Source organism: Grampus griseus, assembly GCF_964374135.1.
Source record: "Grampus griseus genome assembly, chromosome: 3".
In the NCBI taxonomy this organism is placed as follows: domain Eukaryota; kingdom Metazoa; phylum Chordata; class Mammalia; order Artiodactyla; family Delphinidae; genus Grampus; species Grampus griseus.
The window spans coordinates 121,969,832-121,995,833 of NC_139019.1; the positions used below are offsets into that span (position 1 = coordinate 121,969,832).

Below are 26,002 nucleotides of genomic sequence, written 5' to 3' on the forward strand. Positions count from 1 at the left end.
AAGACAGTAGTGGGAAATCATTTATTTTCATACTATTTCAGTGAAACCTTAAGAACAATCTCTCTACTAAGAGGGATTTGAGAGAAGGGTGCGGGGAAGTGAGGAGGAGATTTCTTGCTCTGTCAGATAAGATTTTCATTAGTCGAAGGGGCCGCATAGATTTCGTAGAGTTGGGAGGTCCTCATCTTGAGTTCCCGGGCCACCTGGCAGATGGAAAAAGGCCAGCAGCAGTGCACTGCCAGCCAGTCCTCGCACAGCGTGCCCTAGGGGAGACCGGGTCTCTGTTCTGGCTCAATCGCACAGGCTCAGTTCCCTTTCCCAGGAACCTCCGCAGTATTACCTCATGCCCCATCCCACCCACTGCCCCCAAGATCCGCCACCACCCTGAAGTCATCGCCCAGGGACAAAACTCCACCACGTTACCCAAGTGCCAAGCAGCTCAACTGCTAATCGATCCTTGCAATTCAGAGACCTGCCCTCAAGACTTCATACCTGAAACCACTGTCTCACTGACAGAAAATTCTCTGTCAACATCTTTTTATTTCCTCTTAGAACTTAATGTTTATAATTACTTTATTTACTTTTTTTGGAGTAATAAATGCACATGGTCCAAAATTCCCACAGTAAGAAGGAATAGGAAGTAAAAAGTAAATTCCCCCCTTCTACAGCTCTCACCAGCCACCCAGTTACCTGTCAGGGGGCTACCGTTGTTGGTAGTTCTTACATACACTTCCAGATAAATTCTATGTCTAGGCAAATATATAGATACATACAGATATATACACATTACATTTTACCTACATATATATATTCTTTTTAAGTAAATCGTTACATACTTATACACCTTACTCTTTTGTTCACTTAAAAATATATCTTAGGGATCATTTCACATGAATATATAAAAAGATGCCTTTAACTAATGAGAACCTACTGTACAGCAGAGGGAACTCTACTCAGTGCTCTGTGGTGACCTAAATGGGAAAGAAATCCAAAAAAGAGGGGATACATGTATATGTGTGGCTGATTGACTTTGCTGTACAGCAGAAACTGACACTGCAGTGTAAAGCAACTATACTCCAATAAAAAAACAAATAAAATAAAAACATGCCTTTTTATCTGTCCACATCTTAGTAGGTATGACATGTCTGTCCTCAATCTCTCATTGTACCTCAGTCTCAGCTGCACTGGAAATTGGCTCTTTGAAGCGTCCCCAGGGAACCCCCAAAGTGAATTCTGTATATGCTGATGGGCTACATTTTAAGTGAGATTATCCCAAGTGTATCCTCCAAATTTGGTGCACTTCTACCTATCATCTTCTCTGGATGTAATAAGAGACAGAGAAACAGAAGTGGTCAACGATCTACATTATAATAGGTCCCCCTTGGCAATACCCTTCACAATGTGGCATTTTCGTTAATATACATCCTAGTAACAAATGAAATCAGAAATTTCTTCCCTTTCCTTTCTCAAAGTATTCCACTAAGTGTGGTGTTTTTAAGCATCCTCACCCACACCTCATTTTTTTAAAAAAATCACAGGTTTGAAAGGCATCCAGGTTCTCATACAGATCCAGCTTCACATATATATCCAAACACACTTACCCGTATTCTATGTCTCTCTCTGGTGCCAATTCTTAGTGCAAAGGTGGACCCAGGTAACAATGGCCAACAAAAACACTCTCCATACTGCCTGGAGATGTCACACTCAAGACACATGGGACAAATGAGACCACAGAAACCTGTCAATAACCACATAAAAGCAAGCTCAGGTTCTCAGTTGTGCTTAGAGCAACTTCACATCACAAAGAGCATTTATAGCCCTATGCCATCAATTTAATACTGCATTGTCCCCCTGCAATCAGGGACTGAGAATGAATAACCAATTTGCAAAACTCACTATATAAGAATTGCCATAACTGAGCCACACCAAAATTGTCTTCTTTTGTTAAACACTGGCAAAGCTGAACCTGCTACAATTCTGATAACGTTCACTACAGTAACTGTTTTTTCTGTCAAGAGAAAAGCATTAGATAATTTTTTATAGTTGAAACATAACTGTTGCTTCTCTTATGTTCATCTATCTAATTTCAATATTTAAAATAGACACAGTATAGATACTTTTGAACAGCAGGCGTCTTCTTCTATAAATGTGATTGAAAGCTCTTATATGGTACACTGATTCTGCCTGCTATTCTTATAAGGACTTTATTCTATTTCTCAGGCCAGAAGGTTTCTCTAATGTTTGCAGTTGCATGGAGCCACTGACATCTGCCAGTTTTAATCTGTAAACTAGTAGAGGCTTGGTTCCTTGAACATCAGCTGGAAACAGTTGGTCATTTATTCATTCATTCATCTTTAACTACTGATATTGTTTCCTACACATCCTGCATGAACCATTAACACAGAGGTTCTCTTTTAAATACGTTTTGGGTCACAGAACCTTTTGAGAATATGGTGATAGCTATGAACTTGCTCCTGAAGGGGAGAGAAAAATACATGAACACAGACATGCAAAATTGTGCATTCAGTTTCATGGGGTTCAAGGATCCATTGAAAACTATCACTGGACCACAGGTTAAGAACCCCCGGTAAATGATTAAGATGCTATATCATTGCAAAAGATGACAACCTTGACGAATACAAATAATTTGAACTATGAAAGAGCAAAAAAACTAACCATAACCTTTAAAAATGTATTCAATAAATGTTATTGAGGCATAATTTATAAACAAGAAAATGCACAAATCATAAATGTTCAGTTGGATGAGTTCTGACAATCATATTCACCCACGTAACCAAACGTGTAGAACACTGCCATCACCCCAGGGAGTTCCCGTGTGCCCTTTCCCAGACAATCCCAGTCCTCCCACCCCCACTCCAGACATATCACTATTCTGATTTCTATTCCCATAGATGAGTTTTACCTCGATTTGGACTTCGTATAAGTGGAATCATGTTTACTTTTGTATCTGACTTCTTTTGTTCAGCATCACGTTTCTTGAGATTCATCTATGTTGTTATGTATATCTGCAGTTTGTTCCTTTTATTGTTGAGTAGTATTACCAATGTATAAATGTTCTACAAATTGTCCACTCTCCCACTGTTTATTCCGTTTTTTGCTATTATGAATAAGCACTATGAACATTCATATACAAGTCTTTATGTGGACAAATATTTTCATTTCACTTGGGTGGATTCCTGGAAATGGAATTGCTAGGTCATGGGGTAGATTTATGTTTAATTTTACCAGAAATTTACAAAGAGTTCTCCAAAGTATTTGTACCATTTTACCCTCCCACCAGCAATGTATGAGAGTTTGTTGTTCCACATCCTCACCAACATTTGCTATTGTCAACCTTTTTTATTTTATCCATTCTAATGAGTGTGAAATGGTACTGTTCATAGCCTTCTAGTGCACCAGACACAAAGGCTCACATGCCATGTCACTAGCATACTAGAAGAATTCCTTGTCAAACACCTGTCTCTGTTGCCTCATCCCTCCCTCCCTCTTCAACAGTGAGGAGTGCAGAGTTCCACTCCCAAATTCAGTGACAAAGAAGCAGAAATCTAGGAATGCTGTTTTATCTTAGAACCTCCAAGGGATGTGCCTGGACTCTGGACTTCTCCAGTTTCATATAAGAGATGAGGTAGAACATGTGCATGGAGGGCATGAGGACTGGAGTGGGGAGGGGGACAAGGAGCAGCCTATCTGAGAAACAGAACATCTATTTCGTCAAGAGTCTTAAGAAAATCACGAAATCATGTATTATAGGCATCACTTGGCCCAAAGCAAACACTAAATTCATCCTTGATTAAGTCTGGGATGTTCTGTCCCACATTTTAAAAAAATCATTACTCCTAGCGAGATCAGCAGGTCCCACTCAGCACTGACAACTGGTATAAACAGGTCAGAGGACAGCAAATGGCCCATGAACGTGCAGTGAGTTCAGAGTGGTAATACTGTATGCAACCCTGAATTAGGGGACTTTGAAATCATGGCACATAAAAAATCAAAACTTATGCATGAATTACAAAATACTGTAGTGTATATCCCTGCAGATAAAAAATTAATCAAAAGTTGCATAATTATAAAGCTAGCAAGCTAAGTGAGTAATAAATTGTCTTTACCTAATTGCCTGAGCTGCACCACTTTAATTGGCAGAGAGAAATGCCCACCATCCTCAATAAGCATATTGTAAAGAAGTTGTTTTGTGCACTGAAACTCCTGTACCTTATTTTTATGACTCATATAACATATGCTGTTAATTTTATTTTTAAGCCTTTCCATTTGTATATCCAGGTTATCTAAGTGTTCATTATGAGGGAGTACTAGATACTGAGGAAACACACCCAAAATTCAATTACCTTGGGACAGAAGTCAGACATGATAAAAAAAAAAAAACACTATAAAAGCCAAAGTTTTATTATATAATAGATAATATTTATACAGATTTCACCATGTGCCAAGCCCTGCTAAAAGTACTTTGCATTTAGTAATTCATTTAATTCTCACAACAATCCTATATAATTTACTATTATTAGGCCCATTTTACAGATGAGCAAACTAACGCCCAGAGGACTTAAACAATTTGCCCAAGTTCATACATTTGTTAAGAAGGGGCAGAAGTCACGTTTGAACTCAAGTAGTCTGGCTCCAAAGTCTTAACTACTACACATACCACATATGCCCAAATGTTCTCATGTTTTATGTATTTAATTAGTAAACAATTGTGGACTTGTGTGTTCTAAGACAGTGCCCTCACTACCACTGTTTGGTATTTATTCCTGTGGAGAGTCTGAAATCATGCAACTTCTTTAGGAAAGATCCTTGGGTCAGGTGTACCGAGATGGAGTGCTGTGGGATAAACTCTGTGCTCAACAAGAGATGCACAAGGGTAGGATGATGGAATCCTTTGTCTTCAGGGGGCTCTAGGAGGAAATTTCGCTAAATAAATCACAGACCAAGGATAAGTATCCAGAACATACAAAGAATTCCTGAAAATCAATATATCAAGGATTAAACAGAAGAAGAAAATGAACACAAGACATGAACAGTTAAAGAACAAATACAAATGACCAAGAAAAAACATGAAAAGCTGCTCAATGTCGTTAGTAATCAGGCAATTGCACACTAAGACGATCAGAAACCATTTATTACCTGTAAGAATGCCAAATTTTTCTAAGGTGTTTTTTATTTTTGAATTTTGTTTTATTTATTTTTTAATACAGCAGGTTCTTATTAGTCATCAATTTTATATACATCAGTGTATACATGTCAATCCCAATCGCCCAATTCATCCCACCACCACCACCACCCCCCTGCCGCTAACCCGCCTCGGTGTCCATAAGTTTGTTCTCTACATCTGTGTCTCAATTTCTGCCCTGCAAACCCGTTCATCTGTACAATTTTTCTAGGTTCCACATATATGTGTTAATATACGATATTTGTTTTTCTCTTTCTGACTTACTTCACTCTGTATGACAGTCTCTAGATCCATCCACATCTCAACAAATGACCCAATTTCGTTCCTTTTTATGGTTGAGTAATATTCCGTTGTATATATGTACCACATCTTCTTTATCCATTTGTCTGTCGATGGGCATTTAGGTTGCTTCCATGACCTGGCTATTGTAAATAGTGCTGCAATGAACATTGGGGTGCATGTATCTCTTTGAATTATGGTTTTCTTTGGGTATATGCGCAGTAGTGGGATTGCTGGATCATATGGTAATTCTATTTTTAGTTTTTTAAGGAACCTCCATACTGTTCTCCATAGTGATTGTATCAATTTACATTCCCACCAACAGTGCAAGAGGGTTCCCTTTTCTCCACACCCTATCCAGCATTTGTTGTTTGTAGATTTTCTGATGATGCCCATTCTAACCAGTGTGAGGTGATACCTCCTTGCAGTTTTGATTTGCATTTCTCTAATCATTGGTGATGTTGAGCAGCTTTTCATGTGCTTCTTGGCCATCTGTATGTCTTCTTTGGAGAAATGTCTATTTAGGTCTTCTGCCCATTTTTGGATTGGGTTCTTTTTGTTTTTTCCTGCGGTATCGGGCCTCTCACTGTTATGGCCTCTCCCGTTGCGGAGCACAGGCTCCGGACACACAGACTCAGCGGCCATTGCTCACGGGCCCAGACGCTCCATGGCATGTGGGATCTTCCCGGACTGGGGCACGAACCCGTGTCCCCTGCATCAGCAGGCAGACTCACAACCACTGCGCCACCAGGGAAGCCTGGGTTGTTTTTTTAATATTGAGCTGTGTGAGCTGCTTATAAATTTTGGAGATTAATCCTTTGTCCATTGATTCATTTGCAAATATTTTCTCCCATTCTGAGGGTTGTCTTTTCATCTTGTTTATGGTTTCCTTTGCTCTGCAAAAGCTTTGAAGTTTCATTAGGTCCCATTTGTTTATTTTTGTTTTTATTTCCATTACTCTAGGAGATGGATCAAAAAAGATCTTGCTGTGATTTATGTCAAAGAGCGTTCTTCCTATGTTTTCCTCTAAGAGTTTTATAGTGTCCAGCCTTACATTTAGGTCTCTAATCCACTTTGAATTTATTTTTGTGTATGGTGTTAGGGAGAGTTCTAATTTCATTCTTTTACATGTAGCTGTCCAGTTTTCCCAGCACCACTTATTGAAGAGATTGTCTTTTCTCCATTGTATATCCTGGCCTCCTTTGTCATAGATTAGTTGACCACAGGTGCATGGGTTTATCTCTGGGCTTTCTATCTTGTTCCATTGATCTTTGTTTCTGTTTTTGTACCAGTACCATATTGTCTTGATTACTGTAGCTTTGTAATATGGTCTGAAGTCAGGGAGTCTGATTCCTCCAGCTCCGTTTATCTCCCTCAAGACTGCTTTGGCTATTTGGGGTCTTTTGTGTCTCCATACAAATTTTAAGATTTTTTGTTTTAGTTCCGTAAAAAATGTCATTGGTAATTTGAAAGGGATTGCATTGAATCTGTAGATTGCTTTGGGTAGTATAGTCATTTTCACAATGTTGATTCTTCCAATCCAAGAACATGGATTACCTCTCCATTTGTTGGTATCATCTTTAATTTCTTTCATCAGTGTCTTATAATTTTCTGCATACAGATCTATTGTCTCCCTAGGTAGGTTTATTCCTAGGTATTTTATTCTTTTTATTGCAATGGTAAATGGGAGAGTTTCCTTAATTTCTCTCTCAGATTTTTCATCATTAATGTATAGGAATGCAAGAGATTTACATGCATTAATTTTGTATCCTGCAACTTTACCAAATTCATTGATTAGCTCTAGTAGTTTTCTGGTGGCATCTTTAGGATTATCTATGTATAGTATCAAGTCACCTGCAAACAGTGACAATTTTACTTTTTCTTTTCCAATTTGTATTCCTTTTATTTCTTTTTCTTCTCTGATTGCTGTGGCTAGGAATGCCAAAACTATGTTGAATAACAGTGGTGAGAGTGGACATCCTTGTCTTGTTCCTGACCTTAGAGGAAATGCTTTCAGTTTTTCACCATTGAGAATGATGTTTGCTGTGGGTGTGTCATATATAGCTTTTATTATGTTGAGGTAGGTTCCCGCTATGCCCACATTCTGGAGAGTTTTTATCATAAATGGGTGTTAAACTTTGTCAAAAGCTTTTTCTGCATCTATTGAAATAAGCATATGGTTTTTCTTCTTCAGTTTCTTAATATGGTGTATCACATTGATTGATCTGCGCATATTGAAGAATCCTTGCATCCCTGGGATAAATCCCACTTGATCATGGTGTATGATCCTTTTAATGTGTTGCTGGATTCTGTTTGCTAGTATTTGGTGAGGATTTTTGCATCTATATTCATCAGTGATATTGGTCTGTAATTTTCTTTTTTTGTAGTATCTTTGTCTGGTTTTGATATCAGGGTGATGGTGGCCTCATAGAATGAGTTTGGGAGTGTTCCTTCCTCTGCAATTTTTTGGAAGAGTTTGAGAAGGATGGATATCAGCTCTTCGCTAAATGTTTGATAGAATTCACCTGTGAAGCCATCTGGTCCTGGACTTTTATTTGTTGGAAGATTTTTAATCACAGTTTCAATTTCATTACTTGTGATTGGTCTCTTCATATTTTCTATTTCTTCCTGGTTCAGTCTTTGAGGTTACACTTTCCAAAAAATTTGTCCATTTCTTCCAGGTTGTCCATTTGATTGGCATAGAGTTGCTTGTAGTAATCTCTTCGGATGCTTTGTATTTCTGCAGTGTCTGTTGTAACTTCTTTTTCATTTCTAATTTTATTGATTTGAGTCTTCTCCCTCTTTTTCTTGATGAGTCTGGCTAATGGTTTATCAATTTTGTTTATCTTCTCAAAGAACCAGCTTTTAGTTTTATTGATCGTTGCTATTGTTTTCTTTGTTTCTATTTCATTTATTTCTGCTCTGATCTTTATGATTTCTTTCCTTCTGCTAACTTTGGGTTTTGCTTGTTCTTCTTTAGCTCCTTTAGGTGTAAGGTTAGATTGCTTATTTAAGATTTTTCTTGTTTCTTGAGGTAGGCTTGTATAGCTATAAACTTTCCTCTTAGAACTGCTTTTGCTGCATCCCATAGGTTTTGGATCATTGTGTTTTCATTGTCTTTTGTCTCTACGTATTTTTTGATTTCCTCTTTGGTTTCTTCAGGGATCTCTTGGTTATTTAGTAACATACTGTTTAGCCTACACGTGTTTGTGTTTTTTACATTTTTTCCCTGTAATTCATTTCTAATCTAATAGTGTTGTGGTCATAAAAGATGCTTGATATGATTTCAATTTTCTTAAATTTACTGAGGCTTGATTTGTGACCCAAGATGTGATCTATCCTGGAGAAAGTTCTGTGCACACTTGAGAAGAATGTGTAATCTGCTGTTTTTGGATGGAATGTCCTATAAATATAAATTAAATCTATCTGGTCTGTTGTGTCATTTAAAGCTTCTGTTTCCTTATTTATTTTCATTTTGGATGATCTGTCCATTGGTGTAAGTGAGGTGTTAAAGTCCCCCACTACTATTGTGTTACTGTCAACTTCCTCTTTTAGAGCTGTTAGCAGTTGCCTTATGTATTGCGGTGCTCCTATGTTGGGTGCATATATATTTAAAATTGTTATATCTTCTTCTTGGATTGATCCTTTGATCTTATGTAGTGTCCTTCCTTGTCTCTTGTAACATTCTTTATTTTAAAGTCTATTTTATCTGATATGAGTATTGTTACTCCAGCTTTCTTTTGATTTCCATTTGCATGAAATATCTTTTTCCGTCCCCTAACTTTCAGTCTGTATGTGTCCCTAGGTCTGAAGTGGGTCTCTTGTAGACAGCATATATATGGGTCTTGTTTTTGTATCCATTCAGCAAGCCTGTGTCTTTTGATTGGAGCATTTAATCCATTCACGTTTAAGGTAATTATCGATATGTAAGTTCCTATGACCATTTTTTTAATTGTTTTGGGTTTGCTTTTGTAGGCCCTTTTCTTCTCTTGTGTTTCCCACTTAGAGAAGTTCCTTTAGCATTTGTTGTAGAGCTGGTTTGGTGGTGCTGAATTCTCTTACCTTTTATTTGTCTGTAAAGCTTTTGATTTCTCTGTCGAATCTGATGAGATCCTTGCCAGGTAGAGTAATGTTGGTTGTAGGTTCTTCCCTTTCATCACTTTAAATATATTGTGCCACTCCACTCTGGCTTGTAGACTTTCTGCTGAGAATCAGCTGTTAACCTTATGGGAGTTCCCTTTTATGTTATTTGTCTTTTTTCCCTTGTTGCTTTTAATAATTTTTTGTCTTTAATTTCTGTCAATTAGATTACTATGTATCTCGGCATGTTTCTCGTTGGGTTTATCCTGCCTGGGACTCTCTGCGTTTCCTGGACTTAGGTGGCTATTTCCTTTCCCATGTTAGGGAAGTTTTTGACTATAATCTCTTCAAATATTTTCTCAGGTCCTTTCTCTCTCTCTTCTCCTTCTGGGACCCCTATAATGCGAATGTTGTTGCATTTAATGTTATCCCAGAGGTCTTTAAGGCTGTCTTCATTTCTTTTCATCCTTTTTTCTTTATTCTGTTCAGCAGCAGTGAATTCCACCATTCTGTCTTCCAGGTCACTTATCCGGTCTTCTGCCTCAGTTATTCTGCTATTGATTCCTTCTAGTGTAGTTTTCATTTCAGTTATTGTATTGTTCATCTCTGTTTGTTTGTTCTTTAATCTTCTAGGTCTTTGTTAAACATTTCTTGCATCTTCCCGATCTTTGCCTCCATTCTTTTTCCGAGGTCCTGGATCATCTTCACTATCATTATTCTGAATTCTCCTTCTGGGAGGTTGCCTATGTCCACTTCATTTGTTTTTCTGGGGTTTTATCTTCTTCTTTCATCTGATACATAGCCCTCTGCCTTTTCATCTTGTCTATCTTTCTGTGAATGTGGTTTTTGTTCCACAGGCTGTAGGACTATAGTTCTTCTTGCTTCTGCTGTCTGCCCTCTGGTGGATGAGGCTACCTAAAAGGCTTGTGCAAGTTTCCTGATGGGAGGGACTGGTGGTTGGTAGAGCTGACTGTTGCTCTGGTGGGCAGAGCTCAGTAAAACTTTAATCGTCTTGACTGCTGATGGGTGGGGCTGGGTTCCCTCCCTGTTGGTTGTTTGGCCTGAGGTAACCCAACACTGGAGCCTACCTGGGCTTTTTGGTGGGGCTAATGGCAGACTCTGGGAGGGCTCACACCAAGGAGTACTTCCCAGAACTTCTGCTGCCAGTGTCCTTGTCCCCACAGTGAGCCACAGCCACCCCCGCCTCTGCAGGAGACCCTCCAACACTAGCAGCTAGGTTGGGTTCAGTCTCCCTTGGGATCATTGCTCCTTCCCCTGGGTCCCGATGTGCACACTACTTTGTGTGTGCCCTCCAAGAGTGGAGTCTCTGTTTCCCCCAGTCCTGTCGAAGTCCTGCAGTCAAATCCCACTAGCCTTCAAAGCCTGATTCTCTAAGGATTCCTCCTCCCGTTGTTGGACCCCAGGTTCAGAATCCTGATGTGGGGCTCAGAATCTTCACTCCAGTGGGTGGACTTCTATGGTATAAGTGTTCTCCAGTCTGTGAGTCACCCAGCCACCAGTTATGGGATTTGATTTTACTGTGACTGCGCCCCTCCTACCATCTCACTGTGGCTTCTTCTCCTTTGTCTTTGGATGTGGGGTATCTTTTTTGGTGAGTTCCAGTGTCTTCCTGTCGATGATTGTCCAGCAGCTAGTTGTGATTCTGGTGTTCTCACAAGAGGGAGTGAGAGCACGTCCTTCTACTCTGCCATCTTGGTTCAGGGCTGGCCACACTCTAAGGTTTTTAGAGCATGTCAAATGCTATGGGGCACCACAGAGAAATAGGTGCTCCATACACTGATGGAGATGGAAACTGGCACAGTCATTTTGGAAAGCAACTTGGCTGAATCTCTTAAATTTTTAAATACTCTGGGATTCAGTAACTCCACTTGTTAGCATCTACCCTAGAGTAATGCTTACACATGCACACAAAGAGGCCGGTACAAGGATATCCACTGCAGCATTATTTGTGGCTTCAAATTTAAAACAAGAGTACATTAATAGACAAAGGTGTAAATAAACCATGATGGTGCAGATCATACTAGGGAATAATTAAGAACGCAATGAAAGATCAATTAAGTACCAACAGAGATAAATCTCTAAGACATATTTTGAGTTAAAAAAATCAAATTGCATAATGATATTACAGCATAATACCATTTATGCTTTGTTTAAAAAGTTACAAAGCAATAGTATATGTTACTAATAGATGCATATGTAAATACAGAGAAAAAGATCTGGAAGAAAACACTCCAAATTGATTTAATAAAAAAGAGTGACATGGTTCCCTTTTCTGTAATGTTTCATTTCTTTAATAAAGTGAACATATTCATGTGTTATTTGTGAAGTAAAAAAAATATATATATATGCAAGTATGTGTGTGCACGTGTGTGTGTGTGTGTGTATGTGTGTGTACTTTTTTTAAAAAAGAAGCTCAAGCTCAAGAGAGATCCATGCCATAAATTCAGCCTCTTCCTCTTCCCCCCAAAGGCCTAGTGGTCATGTCAGCTCCCACAGCCTAAACATTCCTGGCCTATTCTCTAACATGAACTCGACCCTCAAGCATGGAATGTGGTTCATCATTCATCCCTCTAACTCACAGGGGGAGTCGAGATAAAAAGAAGAAGGCTACACAAAACCACAGTGTGGAGCCCCAAAGAACATAAGTAGGAAAGGTGTGTGGAAATTGCAGCAAGGCACATTTCAGGTCAATTATCACAAAGAGGCAGAATTTAACAATAAGAGATGCTTTAAAAAGGAACGGTGGGGGGCTTCCCTGGTGGCGCAGTGGTTGAGAGTCCGTCTGCCGATGCAGGGGACACGGGTTCGTGACCCGGTCCGGGAAGATCCCACATGCTGCGGAGCAGCTAGGCCCGTGAGCCATGGCCGCTGAGCCTGAGCGTCCGGAGACTGTGCTCTGCAACGGGAGAGGCCACAAGAGTGAGAGCCCCGTGTACCGCAAAAAAAAAAAAAAAAAAAAAAAAAAAGGAATGTGGGGCTTCCCTGGTGGCACAGTGTTATGAATCTGCCTGCCAATGCAGTGGACACGGATTCAAGCCCTGGTCAGGGAAGATCCCACATGCTGTGGAGCAACTAAGCCCATGCACCACAACTACTGAGCCTGCACTCTAAAGCCCCGAGCCACAACTACTGAAGTCCGCGCGCCTAGAGCCCGTGCTCTGCAACAAGAGAAGCCACCGCAATGAGAAGCCCGTGCACTGCAAGGAAGAGTAGCCCCCACTCACTGCAACTAGAGAAAGCCCACATGCAGCAATGAAGACCCAACTCAGCCAAGAATAAGTAAATAAATAAATAGATAAATAAATAAATAAGGAATGGGGCATGCTCATACATTGTGGGTGAGAGTGTAAATTAGTACAACTTCTAAATGGAGAGCCACTTGGAAACATCTATCAAGATTTAAAAAGGTACGTACTATCTGACCAGTAGGTTTACCCTCAGCAATTGTCCAACAGATAACTCACGCACATACAAAATGGCACCAATACAAGAATACTCACAAAGCATTGGTTTGAATAGCAAAAAGTCTGGAAACCACATAAAGATCCACAAATAAGAATTTTTGGATAAATAAATTATGGTACATTCATACAATGGAATCTATGCAGCAATTTAAAATATTAGCTTCAGAAGTGCTGATATGGTCTGCACAATATGGTCACCTATATTGTTAAATTAAAACAAAAAAAAGATGCAGAACTGTGTGTGTTTACAATTCTATTATTTGTGTCAATTATATATACCACATATACAGAAAAAATCTGGAAGGATAGATACCAAAATATTAACAATGTATATCTACGACACTGGGATTACAGGATACTGCTTTCTTCTTTTATAGCCTTTTGCATTTTTCTTTTTTACCATGATTATATGATACTTTTATAATAAGAAGATTAATCTATTTTCATTAAAATTTTTTATATATTTATAAGCATATAGACTATATTGGGGCTCAGGTAAGAGTGGTGGCCTCTGAGGAGAACTGGGCAGGGCAGGAGGGCAAGGATGGAGTTGCTGCTTTTCATATACCTAAGGGGTAGGTACTTTTGAATTTTGCATCACGTACCTGGTAACCTATTAAAAATCTTTTTTTTTTTTTTAAAGCACTGAGATGGCTCCAAGGGAGAGGAGCCCTCCTCTCCAGAAATGTTCAGAAAGCCAAGGCTGTCAGGTCCTTACCAGGCTTGCTACAGAGGGGACTTAGACAAGCTGGTGAGGGGCCAGACCAGCTGACCCCAATATCCCTTCTGAATCTAGACAAGCTGGTGAGGGGTCAGACCAGCTGACCCCAATATCCCTTCTGAATCTAAGCCTTTGTGATTGTTTCAATGAAGTGCAGGAAAGAAGGAAGCAAGTGAGAATACAGGTTAAAATTCATTCATAGATGTGTCGTTCAGGAAATATTCATTAGCGCCTTCTATTGGTCAGGTGCTCCACTGGGCAAGACCAGTGAGCAGGACCAGTGGTCCCTGCTTTCAGACTGCAGTGTACAGTGTACAGTTTACCCAAGATACAGTTCAAGGACACGAATCCCAGTCTGAGGCCTTTTCATGCCTCCTTCCTCTTCCAGAAAACCAAAGAAATTCTTGGACTGCTTCACCCCACCCACGTTGGGCCTCTGATGGCTTCTTGTCCACACAAAGCCCTTTACTGCCTGGTGCTTGTGGTGCCTCCACAGGAAAGGTGATTTTAGTGGCTGGTTCTTTCCCATGTCTCAGGTATCAGCTTAAGTCAGTTCCTCAGAGAGGCCATCCTTTGCCCCCTGTAATTTCCTTTCTAAACACCTTGTTTACTTCCTCCACAGCACTCAGCACCATTGCAATTATTTTGTCTATTTGCTTATTGCCTATGTACTCTCAGAGACCATCTCTGTCTTCGTCACTATTATATCTGTAGCGCCTATCACATGACCATACATAGGTAGGAACTCAGTAAAGGCTGGCTGAATTACAAACCAGTGTTGATTACACCTTCCACATAAACCTCCTCTGGGGCAACATCACAAACATCCCCAGCTGGAACAGCCAGCCTTTCACCCACAAGGCCATTTCACAGCCACTTATTTCACCTCCGCTTCAGCTTCACATCTGAGCTTTCAGAAACCACATCCTCAAAGGACACAAAAGCACCCATTTTCTCATCCCAGGGCAGTGTGAATTCAGAAGAAAGCACAGAGCTGGGAAGAGGGAGGCAGTTTAAAAACCAGAAGTGCAATTAAATGAAGAAGCAAAATGTCAAAAATAAATGGAAATTATCACTCTTCATAATGTACCCTTTGCTTAATGGATGACAAATTGTAGCAGTAATTCTCAACATTTAATGGTAAACTATCCCAAGATGGGAATCTGACGTGAAACAGTCATGGAAAGAAGATGTCCCTTTTGTTTCCAAGTTTGTCACAAGTATTGTCACAGTGATGTGATTAAAATAAAACTTTGTGGATGAAGTAGCCCTTTTAAACAAGGAAGGAAAAAAACCTAAGACTCATAGCACTCATACTCCAGCTGCATCCGGGGAATCATGGTGCAGATCACCAGTGTATAAATTGATACTGCCTATAAATTTTTTGTGAGACCATTAGCTTAGAGATACTATGAGCAGTTACAAAATGGAGGCTCATCCAGGGAACAACAATTAGGATACAGTACATTTGAGATCAGCCGGTACTGTATATTCATGGCCTCTCCTCCACAGATCACATCCAGCTGTAAAGAATATTGTATTCTCCACATGTCATTCCTTCTTGCCCCTAGAATGGGCTCTCCAATGGACAAGCAGGGACCCAGAAGACCCGTGTGGTTGGTATCCTGAACACTGATGGCGGTGGAGCGCAGAACTCAGCAGTGAAACAATGTTTAAGGCTGAGGGGGTGGCATGTGGTCCTTTCTTTGGTCAACTTTTTAGGTACTCTTGGGATTGGGCAGCAACCAATCTAAGTCTCCTGATTCTACTCTTTGCTCTCAACACTCTGGAAAATAAAAATTTATAACAACAATGACATTAATACCTATGATTTACTAAGTGCATTATTGTATATTTGTTGGAATTTTCATAGTAACACACCCCAATAGTAAATTTAGGAATTTATCCCTTCCCTATTGTGGGAAATAAGAGAACTGTCATTCAAAATGCCCTGGCCTAGTCAAGCAGCAGTCATGACCTAGGCTAGGCAGATTGGGCTCCATTCCTGAAACAGCAATTCTCAGACAGGAAAGCAAAAGGATTAAAATGTTTGGAGTTGACCAGACTTGCAGCTATCTCCTGATAATGCATCTTGTCCCTCCTAAGCTTAGCTTTTAGTTGATTTCCTGATTTTGTGAGCTACCCCATAACCTTCTAATGAAATCCTATGTTTGCTTGTGTATTAATTTCCTAGGGCTGACATAACAAAATACCACAAACTGGACATCTTAAAACAATAGAAAGTATTCTCTCATTGGAGAATTCTGGAGGCTAGAAGTCTGAAATTGGCGTGTTGGCAGGCTTCGTCCTTCTGGAAGCTCTGGGGGAAAGTCTGTTCCATGCCTCTCTCCAAATTTTTGGTGGTTGCTGGCAATCCTTGGCATTCCATGGCTTATAGATGCATTATTCTAATTTGTGCCTGTCTTCACATGGCCATCTTTTCTGTGTGTGCGTCCAAATTTCCCTCTTCTTACAAGAACACCAGCCACTGGCTTAGGGCCCACCCTAATCCACTATAACCTCTTTGTAACTTGACAACAATGCAAAGAACCTATTTCCAAATAAGGTCACAATCAGAGGCTCCAGGTAGACATGAATTTTGAGGAGACACTATTTAACCCAATATATGGCATGCAACCAAAAAAAACTCTGATCCAGTTATGTTCCAAGCCGGTGTTCTAGAGCGGGTTCTGTGCATTATCTGCTTTAATCTTGACAATCTTTAAGGTGGGCACCTTTATTTACCCCCATTTCAGAGCTGGAAAAATGAAGGCCCTGAGAATCTGTTCAAGGTCAAATGGCCAGTAAGAGGCAGAGTTAAGATTCAAGGCAAGGTCTATATCCAATACAAATGTGCTCTCCTAACCACTACATTATGTTCCAGGCTTTGCTCTACTTGGAAATGCACTGATACCCTCACCCCTCCAACCACGAACTATAAGCTATGAAGTGAAAATGGTCCACTCCCCAAACTGGGGCTATGTCTCCACATCTCCACGTGGCTATTCTGCCTTCTCTGTACCACAGTACTGGGTGACAACCAAAGTCAGAGAATGTGGACAAGAACCAGGAAGAATCCTGAGTGATTCAGAGAACAGCTGCCATAATTGTCTGGTCAGAAGTACACATGGGTAGCTGTGGCAAGAAGAAATCTGCTGAGCTCTGGGTCAGATGGTCAAAGGGACAGCGATGGAGGATAGTGTTTGGTGCTGGGCGGTCTCTTCTCTGTGAGGCCCAGGCAAACAGTGAAGGCTCAGGCTTGGATGATCAGAGCACCAAAAATTTTGTTAGAGTTTCTGCCTCAGCCAAGACTCAGCTGAATAAGGACGTGGATCAGGTAGCAGCTCAGAGCTCTCTGGTTGATCCATCTTGTGAGGCTTTAGGATAAATCCAGGTCTTGCCAGACCCTCTAAAGGGTGGGGGAGCCATATTCTTCAAAAATAGCGGATCCAGAGTCTGTTGAACTTAAAGAGACTGGCCCTCATCCATCAAAAAGGACAGCCCCCCACGTGCCCCGCCCCCGGCAAAAAAAAAAAAAAAAAAGATTCTGACTTACTCCCTAGGGCAAGAACATCAGGTCCTGGAAAAGGATACTGACATGTGGTACCAGAGATGGGTCAGAATGTCCTAAGGTAAAAATAGAATCAATGTGCTTTGAACTTCAAACCCAGTGGAAAATCATGCAGCTAGAGGGCAGTGTTGTTGGTACTTCTTTACATCTAAACCAGTGTCTGAAAATATTTCAATCAACAAAGGGAGCTATTCAACCTAAATGCCCATCAACAGAAGAATGGATAAAGAAGATGTGGTACATATATACATTGGAATATTACTCAGCCATAATAAAAAGGAACGAAAATTGTGCAATTTGCAGAGACGTGCATAGACCTAGAGACTCATACAGAGTGAAGTCAGAAAAACAAATATCATATAACATCACTTATATGTGGAATCTAGAAAAATGATACAGATGAATTTAGTTGCAAAGCAGAAATAGAGACATAGAGAATAGACATATGGATACAAGGCGGGGAGGGAGGAAGGGATGAATTGGGAGACTGGGACTGACATATACACACTATTGATACTATGTATAAAATAGATAACTAATGAGAACTTACTGTATAGCAAGGGGAACTCTACTCAATGCCCTGCAGTGACCTAAACGGAAAGGAAATCCAGAAAAGAGGGGATACATGTACACGTATAGCTGATTCACTTTGCTGTACAGCAGAAACTAACACAACATTGTAAAACAACTATACTCCAATAAAACTTAATTTAAAAAAAAACAAAGGGAGCATCTTTTTATGATTGGTCTTATTCAATGACTGGTCTTCCTCACTATTCTGTGAGGAAAGTACTACACTTTCCTCACAGAAATACTAGAGATAAGCAAAAAGAAAAATTATTCATTAGTGTACCATCTGGAGACACTTGCTGTAAACATTTGTATTTATATCCTTCCAGATATTTTTCTAAATATTCCCCCAAATTAATGTCTAATGTACATGGTTTTACAATCTGATTCTTTAACTTAAAATTGTATCCCAACATTTTTCCACCTCAGGAAGTATTATTCTACAATATGACTTTTCATGGCTGTATAATTCATTGTATTGAAGCCCCCACTGAACATTTAGGTTGTTCCAGATTGTTGCTACAATAACCAACGCTGCAACAATTTAATGATGCTGCTAAATCTTTGCACATGATTTATTTCCTTCGACTAAATGCCTAAAACTGTAATTACTGGGTCGAAGGCTACATAACACTTGAGGCCCTTTTTATAGGTGTTACTAACCATTCACTGGGAAGCTTGTACCAATTTATACTCCATCAGCTGCAGATAAGGGAGCCCATTTTGTGTGTCTTTACATGCAATGGATTTTGTCATTTAAAAAAACCTTTGAAGTCATCACTTATTTTATAAAAACATCCACATCCCTGAAAAGCAAGATTCTTCCTGCCAAGGAGTGTATTTGAGTCACTAGAATATTAGTCTAGTTAGTCTGAAACCATTTAATTTCTGTCCTTGTGCCTGATGCAGCTTTTCTACCCACTGGTGTTTTAGGAAAGAAAATAGTAAAGGAGAACTTAAAGGAAGAGAAAAAACATACAAATTCTCCTATCTCTGCAGACACTGAAGAGGCCGGTGCTCCAGTCCCCACCAGTCTGGACAATCTTTGTGACTGTGGTCCTGCCACTGGCTCCCCGGACAGGCTGCTTCACCACAGCCTGGGCTGGTGCATGGCTCCTGGAGAGTCAAGGATGGTGATTAACTTGGAAACAAAGAAGATGGTTCAGAAGGATAATCATCAAGCCAAGACACAGTGATAAAGAGACAGGGACCCAGTGATGCCCAGTGGCTCTTATTTCAGAGCCCAAGCTGACTTCACCATCTCCCTCCCTCCTCCTCCATCGTACCTCCTCTGATTTTTTGCCCCATTTCTATTAGTGGCATTATTATTCCAAGTTCTGTCACTCAGACTCAATGTCCAGTCTACTTCCTCAGTGTTTCTCAGTGTTTAATAATAAATTCACAAATAAAGCCCCAGCATGCCACTTCCTGGAAGCCTGACCTTGGTTAAGTGGCTTAACCTCTGTTTTGTTTGTTCAAATTTAAGATGAAAAAACTACCTCACAGGGTTATTATGTGGACTGAAGGACAGGTAACTTGTTTATTGTGCACACAGCCTGTGTAACAATGTGACCCTGAGTGAGGCTGTATGCAAGGATTTTGAAACTTTGTTGAAAAGACAAATAAGGAATTGGACTGAATGGTACATCTAAATCTGGACGAGGCTACTAAAGTGGGACAGGTAGTATCATTTAAATGAATAACCCAGACTTCAGAATACATCTTGATATCAAACCACTATATGGTTGTCCTCGTGCAGCCACATAGTACAACTCTGGTTCGATTTTCCCTGAAGGGCATAGATATTCCACTCAGTCATTCTGATATAGAAATACAGGCCCAGGGGGTGGGCTTCAAAAGTGAGGTGAGAAAAAAACTTCCTTCTCTTTCTGGGGCTGAAAGTTAGTTAGTTTTGCCTGGGGATACCTGGAGTGAGTCCTATAGTGAAGGGTACGCTGTTATCTAGCCTCATGGAAGGGGCATGTCAAGAGTGGGATAGAGGGGCCCGAGAATGAGTCTCAGCCTGTACATAGTAGCAGTTATTCTGTTTGGGGCTACCCTTTTAGCAAGCTTCATTAAGAGTTTTGTACCTGGTCTCTGATGTGTTATGAGGAAATAAAGAGCTTGCCTCATACTTGAGAGAAAATAAAAAGACAGCAGAATTTCTTCCTGTAACAGCCGTTGTTACAGTAATAGTCACCAAAGTTCTGCACCTGGGACACCTGGGACACAAAACCTAGAGGCCAGAGTAGAATACTCCTGAGCATCCTTAAGGCAACACCCTGTGGGCATCTTGCAAACAGGTGTGGAGCCCTTTGAGAACCTCTGATTTGGGACATTAAATCCAATGGGATTTCAAGTTATCATAATATGGGGAGCACTGTTCTTGTTATTATGATCACATCTCTCTTTCATTCCACCAATACTACCCACACCCTCCCAAACCTGACAGCACATTGGCTTGTTAAAAAAACAAATTCCCAAGCCTCACCCCAGACCACTGTACAGGACTCCAGGGATGAGGTATAGAAATCAGTGTCCATAATAAAGTTCCCAGGCAATGCCCACGTAGTCATCCTGATAACAGCCTGAAACCTGATACAGGTGGACTTGGAGACCACTGATGATCACTGCAATGGCTTCTGCACCTCCTACCAGGTAGGTGGCGATGTCAATGTAACAGAGATGGCAAGGAAAATAGAATAGGAGGTAAGGCAGAAGGGAAGAGGATGCTGGGAGCACAGCCAATCTACAGTGCCAGTGAGACATGAGGGGCATCCCAGCCAACAGCTGGGAATGCTGCACAAGAGCTTGGAAGAGCGAGTAGAGTTGGGAGTGACCTATCTAGAAGTGTGAAAGTAGAGCCATGAAACATCCCCACCCTTTTATCCATTTGGCATTATAGACAATATGTAGGGTCTAACAAGCTTTTCAAGAACCTATCAAAGCGTTTGAGACCTGGAAAAAAGTATTGGCTACAAAATATAAAAACTGCAAAGTTGGGGCTTCCCTGGTGGCGCAGTGGTTGAGAGTCCACCTGCCGATGCAGGGGACGCGGGTTCGTGCCCCGGTCCGGGAAAATCCCACATGCCGCGGAGCGGCTGGGCCCGTGAGCCATGGCCGCTGAGCCTGTGCGTCCAGGGCCTGTGCTCCACAACAGGAGAGGCCACAACAGTGAGAGGCCCGCGTACCGCAAAACAAAACAAAACAAAACAAAAAAACTGCAAAGTTGAAATTAGTTAATGCTCAATTAAACACAAAAACCTAGCATGATACCTGTCACATTAATGTCCAATTTGGAATTCACACATATTTTATTACATTTGAAAACAAATTACAATTCTCTCATTTTGCAAAAAAAAAAAAAAAAAAAATCCAAGAATGAATGACTGCTGAGAAGCAACAGCTAATCATAAATTACTCAAAGCCAAATAATTTCAAAAGCAAAATTATTAAAATCCTTTCACTTAGTATACAGAAAAGAAAAAGGATATAACATAGGTATGGGTACATGTTAATATATTTGCTATGATGTGGGCTAAAGCTTACTGCTATGGATTGAATTGTGTCTCCCCAAATTCATATGTTGAAGATCTAGCTCCCAATGTGACTGTATTTGGAGGTAGGGCTTCAAGGAGATAATTAAGGTTAAATAAAGAATAGGGGTAGGATCCTGGTCCAATAGGACTGCTGGCCTTATAAGAAGGGAAAGGCCATGTAAACACTCAGAGAGAAGGCTGCAAACCAAGAAGAGTCCTCACCAGAACTGGAGCATGATGGCACCCTGATTTTGGACTTCCAGCCTCCAGAACTGTGAGAAAATAAGTAGCTCTTCCGTAAGCTACACAGTCTGTGGTATTTTTTTATGAAATTCTGGGCAGACTAAGACACCTATGAAGACTTCAGATTGGTCCTGAAGAAACTACCTCTATACATATCTTCTCTCCTCTACTTCCATGTGAACTCCTTGAGGTCAGGGGGCACCTGCTGCTTCTCCCTGTATCCCCAGAATCCAGTGCACTCCTTGAAAACTAGTGGGTGCACAACAACTGTTGAATTGGATTAAACTCAATTCACACATCTCTTCCATTATATCTGAGTCCTCCTCAAATCTAGCTACAGATTACGTGACCTTAACCATGTTTCATTCTCTAGTAAGGGCACAACTCTCAGGTGTGAATTGATTACATAAAAACATCAAGAGTTTTTATTGAGAGTAGCCTAAAATCTTCTTGCATGCCTCCACATAACCCAGGGCATTTACCTCTCAACGTGATCCCTGCAAGCTGGGACTTCCATTATTACACTAAGAGTTTCCAGCAATTTTAGTAAAGGAGTTTCTTAGCGCTGAGCCCCTAGATTAGATTTTCCCCTGAAACGCACTTATAGCTTGGAGCCCTAGAAGAGAATTTTCTGCTTCTATCTCAGCATTATATGTGTAACACCTATTATGGCAAGGAAGCCTGTCCTCTAGCTATTGCAAATCAAATAACTAAGAGGGTAGCTTTTCCTTGGTGGGGGAAAAAAAGGGGTTTTTGTGTGTGTGTTTGCCTAATTTTGAACTCAAGAACTGTATTTTCTTTCCTTAATACTCTGAATCTTTGGTGATTTTTATATTAAAATGTTTGAATTGACATTCATTAGCTAAAACATTTCAGTTCAAGATTATAGCTCATATGTCAAAATTAAAATAACAAGCACAGCTACCCTTCACCGAGTACCTGCTATGTGCCAGGCACTTAGTAGTTCCTTTAAGAACTGAATAATTATTCAGGGGCTGCTACAGGTGTCAGACTAAAGTAGCTATTGCAGCTTCCTACATAGCTTTTAGCTCTGTATATTACTCTAGATAGATAGAATCTTACACTACCAGTAATAAGAATGAGTTTGGAAGCAGTGGGTGAAGCTGATGGTCACACAGTTTCTAAACCAGAGTAGCTATCCATTTGCCATCAAATTCAGCAACTTCTTCATTTAGTGGAAAGAGGACAGAGCTTCGATTCAGGCAAACTAAAGTACAAATGTGGCTCAGCTGCATTCTAGTTGTTTGACCCTGTAAAATACAACTTGTCCCAGTCCTCAGCTCTGGTCTCCTCTTCCATAAAGTTGGACTTAAACTATCGTGCCTCCATAGTCGCCCTGAGGATTAAACAAGATTATGTACTTGGCATATAGTAGGCATGCAGTTGATGGCAGCTACCGTTATTATTTAAATTAAGGATCTTGCACATACCCTAGGGCATCCTGAACACTTTTCTCAGAAACGAAGAACAGAGGGAGGAGATTGGGGGCAGTTTCTCAGTTGTCATATGTGCTACCCAAATACCTTAAAATTCAATCAGGGTGACTAATCATCCCAGTTTGCCCTGGCCTAAGGGATTTTCCAGGATGGAAAACTTTCAGTGTTAAAATTAGAACAGTCCCAGACAAACCAAGAGGGTTGGTCACCATAAAGGAGAGAAGCAGAGAGAGGCTTCAACTGGTGGGAGGCAGAGGACTCACTGCAGTCATTCTAGTTATCAGCTCCTACCAAACAACGGATGGGACACACAGTCTTCCCCATTTTCAGCCTTACCCTAACCTTCACCTCTTCTAGCAGCTAAACACATTCCCCACTGCATGTTCCCACACACCTGGTGCTTCAGCCTGGGGGGGTTTCATGTCACCCTCTACTTTAATGAAACTTGCAGTACTAAGAGTTTGTTCTGCCTTCCACTGAGGCCTCCTTGATGAACCATTTCAAACTCTTAACTGAAGTCAAAACTCTTGAGTTTTGGTTTCAAAAGGGTGGAAATTAATGGCAGCCACCAGAAATAAAGTTTCACTTGGTCAGGGTGCAAAATTTTCAGTTAAGAGTAGAGACACCTTTCCATCCAAGCCAGCTCTTCTCTTTCACCAGCCAAGCAAGGCCAGAAGGAAATAATCAGTTGCCTCCTTTTCAAGCACACATGGGAAATGATAGCAGCTTTCTTCCTGAGCCCAGTTTTCTTTTTCCTGGCTCCTTATAGGAGGATATTGATTTGATATTCCAACCAAAGAGCAAAAGCTGGGGGTAAAATCACCCTACTCCCTACCTCAAGCTGGAAATAAAATGTTGTTCATCTTCAGATGATATGAGTGAAAGCAATAGAGGTGAGTGTGTGTTGAAGAAGGAAATATCCTCAGGAAACTCAGAGAAGTAATTTCCAAACCAATTCATAGTTAATAGGTATTTTCTTGTCACTTGGGATGTCCTTTTCCCTTCAACAATAAGCTGATTCTAAACTTAGGTTCAATCCAAAATGAAACATCTAAAGAATGTTGCCTTGATATTCTGGAACCTGAGGTCATAGCAGTGTAACTGGCAGACATCTTATTTCTTTAAAGACACAGTTAACTGTGTTAACTGTGGGCGTGTCCGTCTTACTAACCTGAAGGGAGATACTACTGAAGATATAGTGTAAGTTAAATAAAAAGAAAACTACTCTTTGGTGGAAAAATCCCTTTGCTTTAAGAGATAACTCTAGCAAACATGTATCTAGCTAAGTGTCACTTGACCTTTCCTTAGGGGACTCAAAAGGCTACAGATTTCCGCCATGCCTTGTAACTGAGAAGTAGTGGGGGCCTCTCATCATCCCCAGGGCTGCTGGTCCAATTCAGCAAGAGGGTATGAGTCCCACAAATAACCTGAAAACAGAGACAGAAAGAAAGGTCTTGCAGCACAGATATCGTGCTTGAGACCACCTAATAAAAGATGGTTTCCTAAAGTTTAAGCTACGCTAAGTTGTCCCAAGTCTCTAAGGATTTTTACAACTTTTAGAAATCTCCTACTCTTCCATGGACTTCATTGAGCATGCCGGGAAAGTGTTGCTACTTTTTCCCTACACAGCCCAAATGGAATCTGGTGAACAAAGCAGGGCTTGGTTGGTGATCGCCTCCCTACTGCTCTGAATCTTCAGGGTCTTAGGAGCCTCTGAATTATGTCTCTAGAGCATGTCTTATAGAGGCACGGACACCAGAAACACTAGGAAAATGTTACTAGAGGAATAAAATTAGAGAAAATTGCACATTGAGGGGAGGGATCTGTAATAAAAATTCAATGTTATTTATACTAGAAAGACAACAGGCGGAAATTGCCAACTCTACTATACATTCTCATCAGACCCATAGAGAATGATTGTTTACGGTTCTGAACTTCAAAGCATTTACTTGAACAGGGTTGTTAGCAAAAGCCTATATAATACCACCCAAATCAAGATCCTTCAGATACAGCTTCATAATTGCCTTCACTCACTAGGTTCTGGACAACTCTCACTGTCTTCTTAACTGTAAGGATGCATCCCACATGAAGGACAGCCATGTTTCTTCTGCTTACCACTCTATTCCAAGTGCTTAACACAGTGTTTGAAACACTATTAATAAGCACTCAATAAGTTGTTGAATAAATGTGCTATATATGAAAATTCAAGTTTATAAGAATAACAGAAATTAAGTGATTACTAGCTTTGCAAAAAGATTTACAATAAGATTCCTTTGAAGAATGAGCAACCATTGCACATGTAAGCTGATTCCATATTTTAAAATTTCATTTGTGCCAACTTTTCTAATCAAACATCTATTGTATGAAGTGACCAATCCACATGCCACACAGCTCTTTCACCTAAAAATAAATGAAAAAGAGAAAGAAGAAAAAGAAATGTTCTTCTTTACAGAAGAATGACAACTATTTATGGAAAAGAAATGGTAACTGAAACCCAGTCCCCTGAAACAGAGTCCCCTGATGAGTTTATGATTAACCACTCTATCCAAAACTTTCTCTTTCTTGTCCAGCCCCTCTTCCCCTCAGGACTGAGTAGTATCAAAGAAAAGGGGAGACTGAAGTCGAGCAGGACCTTGCAGGGCCCTCTCAGGTACAAAAGTCCCTCCATGTTCCCTGTTTCTTATTTGTAGAAAATGGCTTTAGTCTCCTAGGCCTTCCCCCTAAGTTCTAAAGGGCTAAGACTAAGGCAATTACTAATTAGGGAAGTGATGGAATGCACAAATAAAGGAAAAGCAAATAGTTCAGCAATAAAACAGAGGCCGAGCTCCTCCTAAAGGGATATACACACAATCTG

General features: G+C 40.4%; 1 protein-coding gene across 1 annotated transcript; it reads right to left on the reverse strand.

Annotated features, from left to right (window-relative positions):
* Window positions 1-122: 122 nt before the first annotated feature.
* Window positions 123-24,108, reverse strand: PLAC8L1 (PLAC8 like 1; the record flags this gene model as incomplete). Its single annotated transcript, XM_082650337.1, has 4 exons — window positions 123-263; window positions 1,602-1,738; window positions 18,889-19,025; window positions 23,984-24,108. The coding sequence occupies 4 exons, from the start codon at window positions 24,106-24,108 to the stop codon at window positions 123-125; spliced, it is 540 nt and encodes a 179-aa protein (XP_082506463.1).
* Window positions 24,109-26,002: the final 1,894 nt, after the last annotated feature.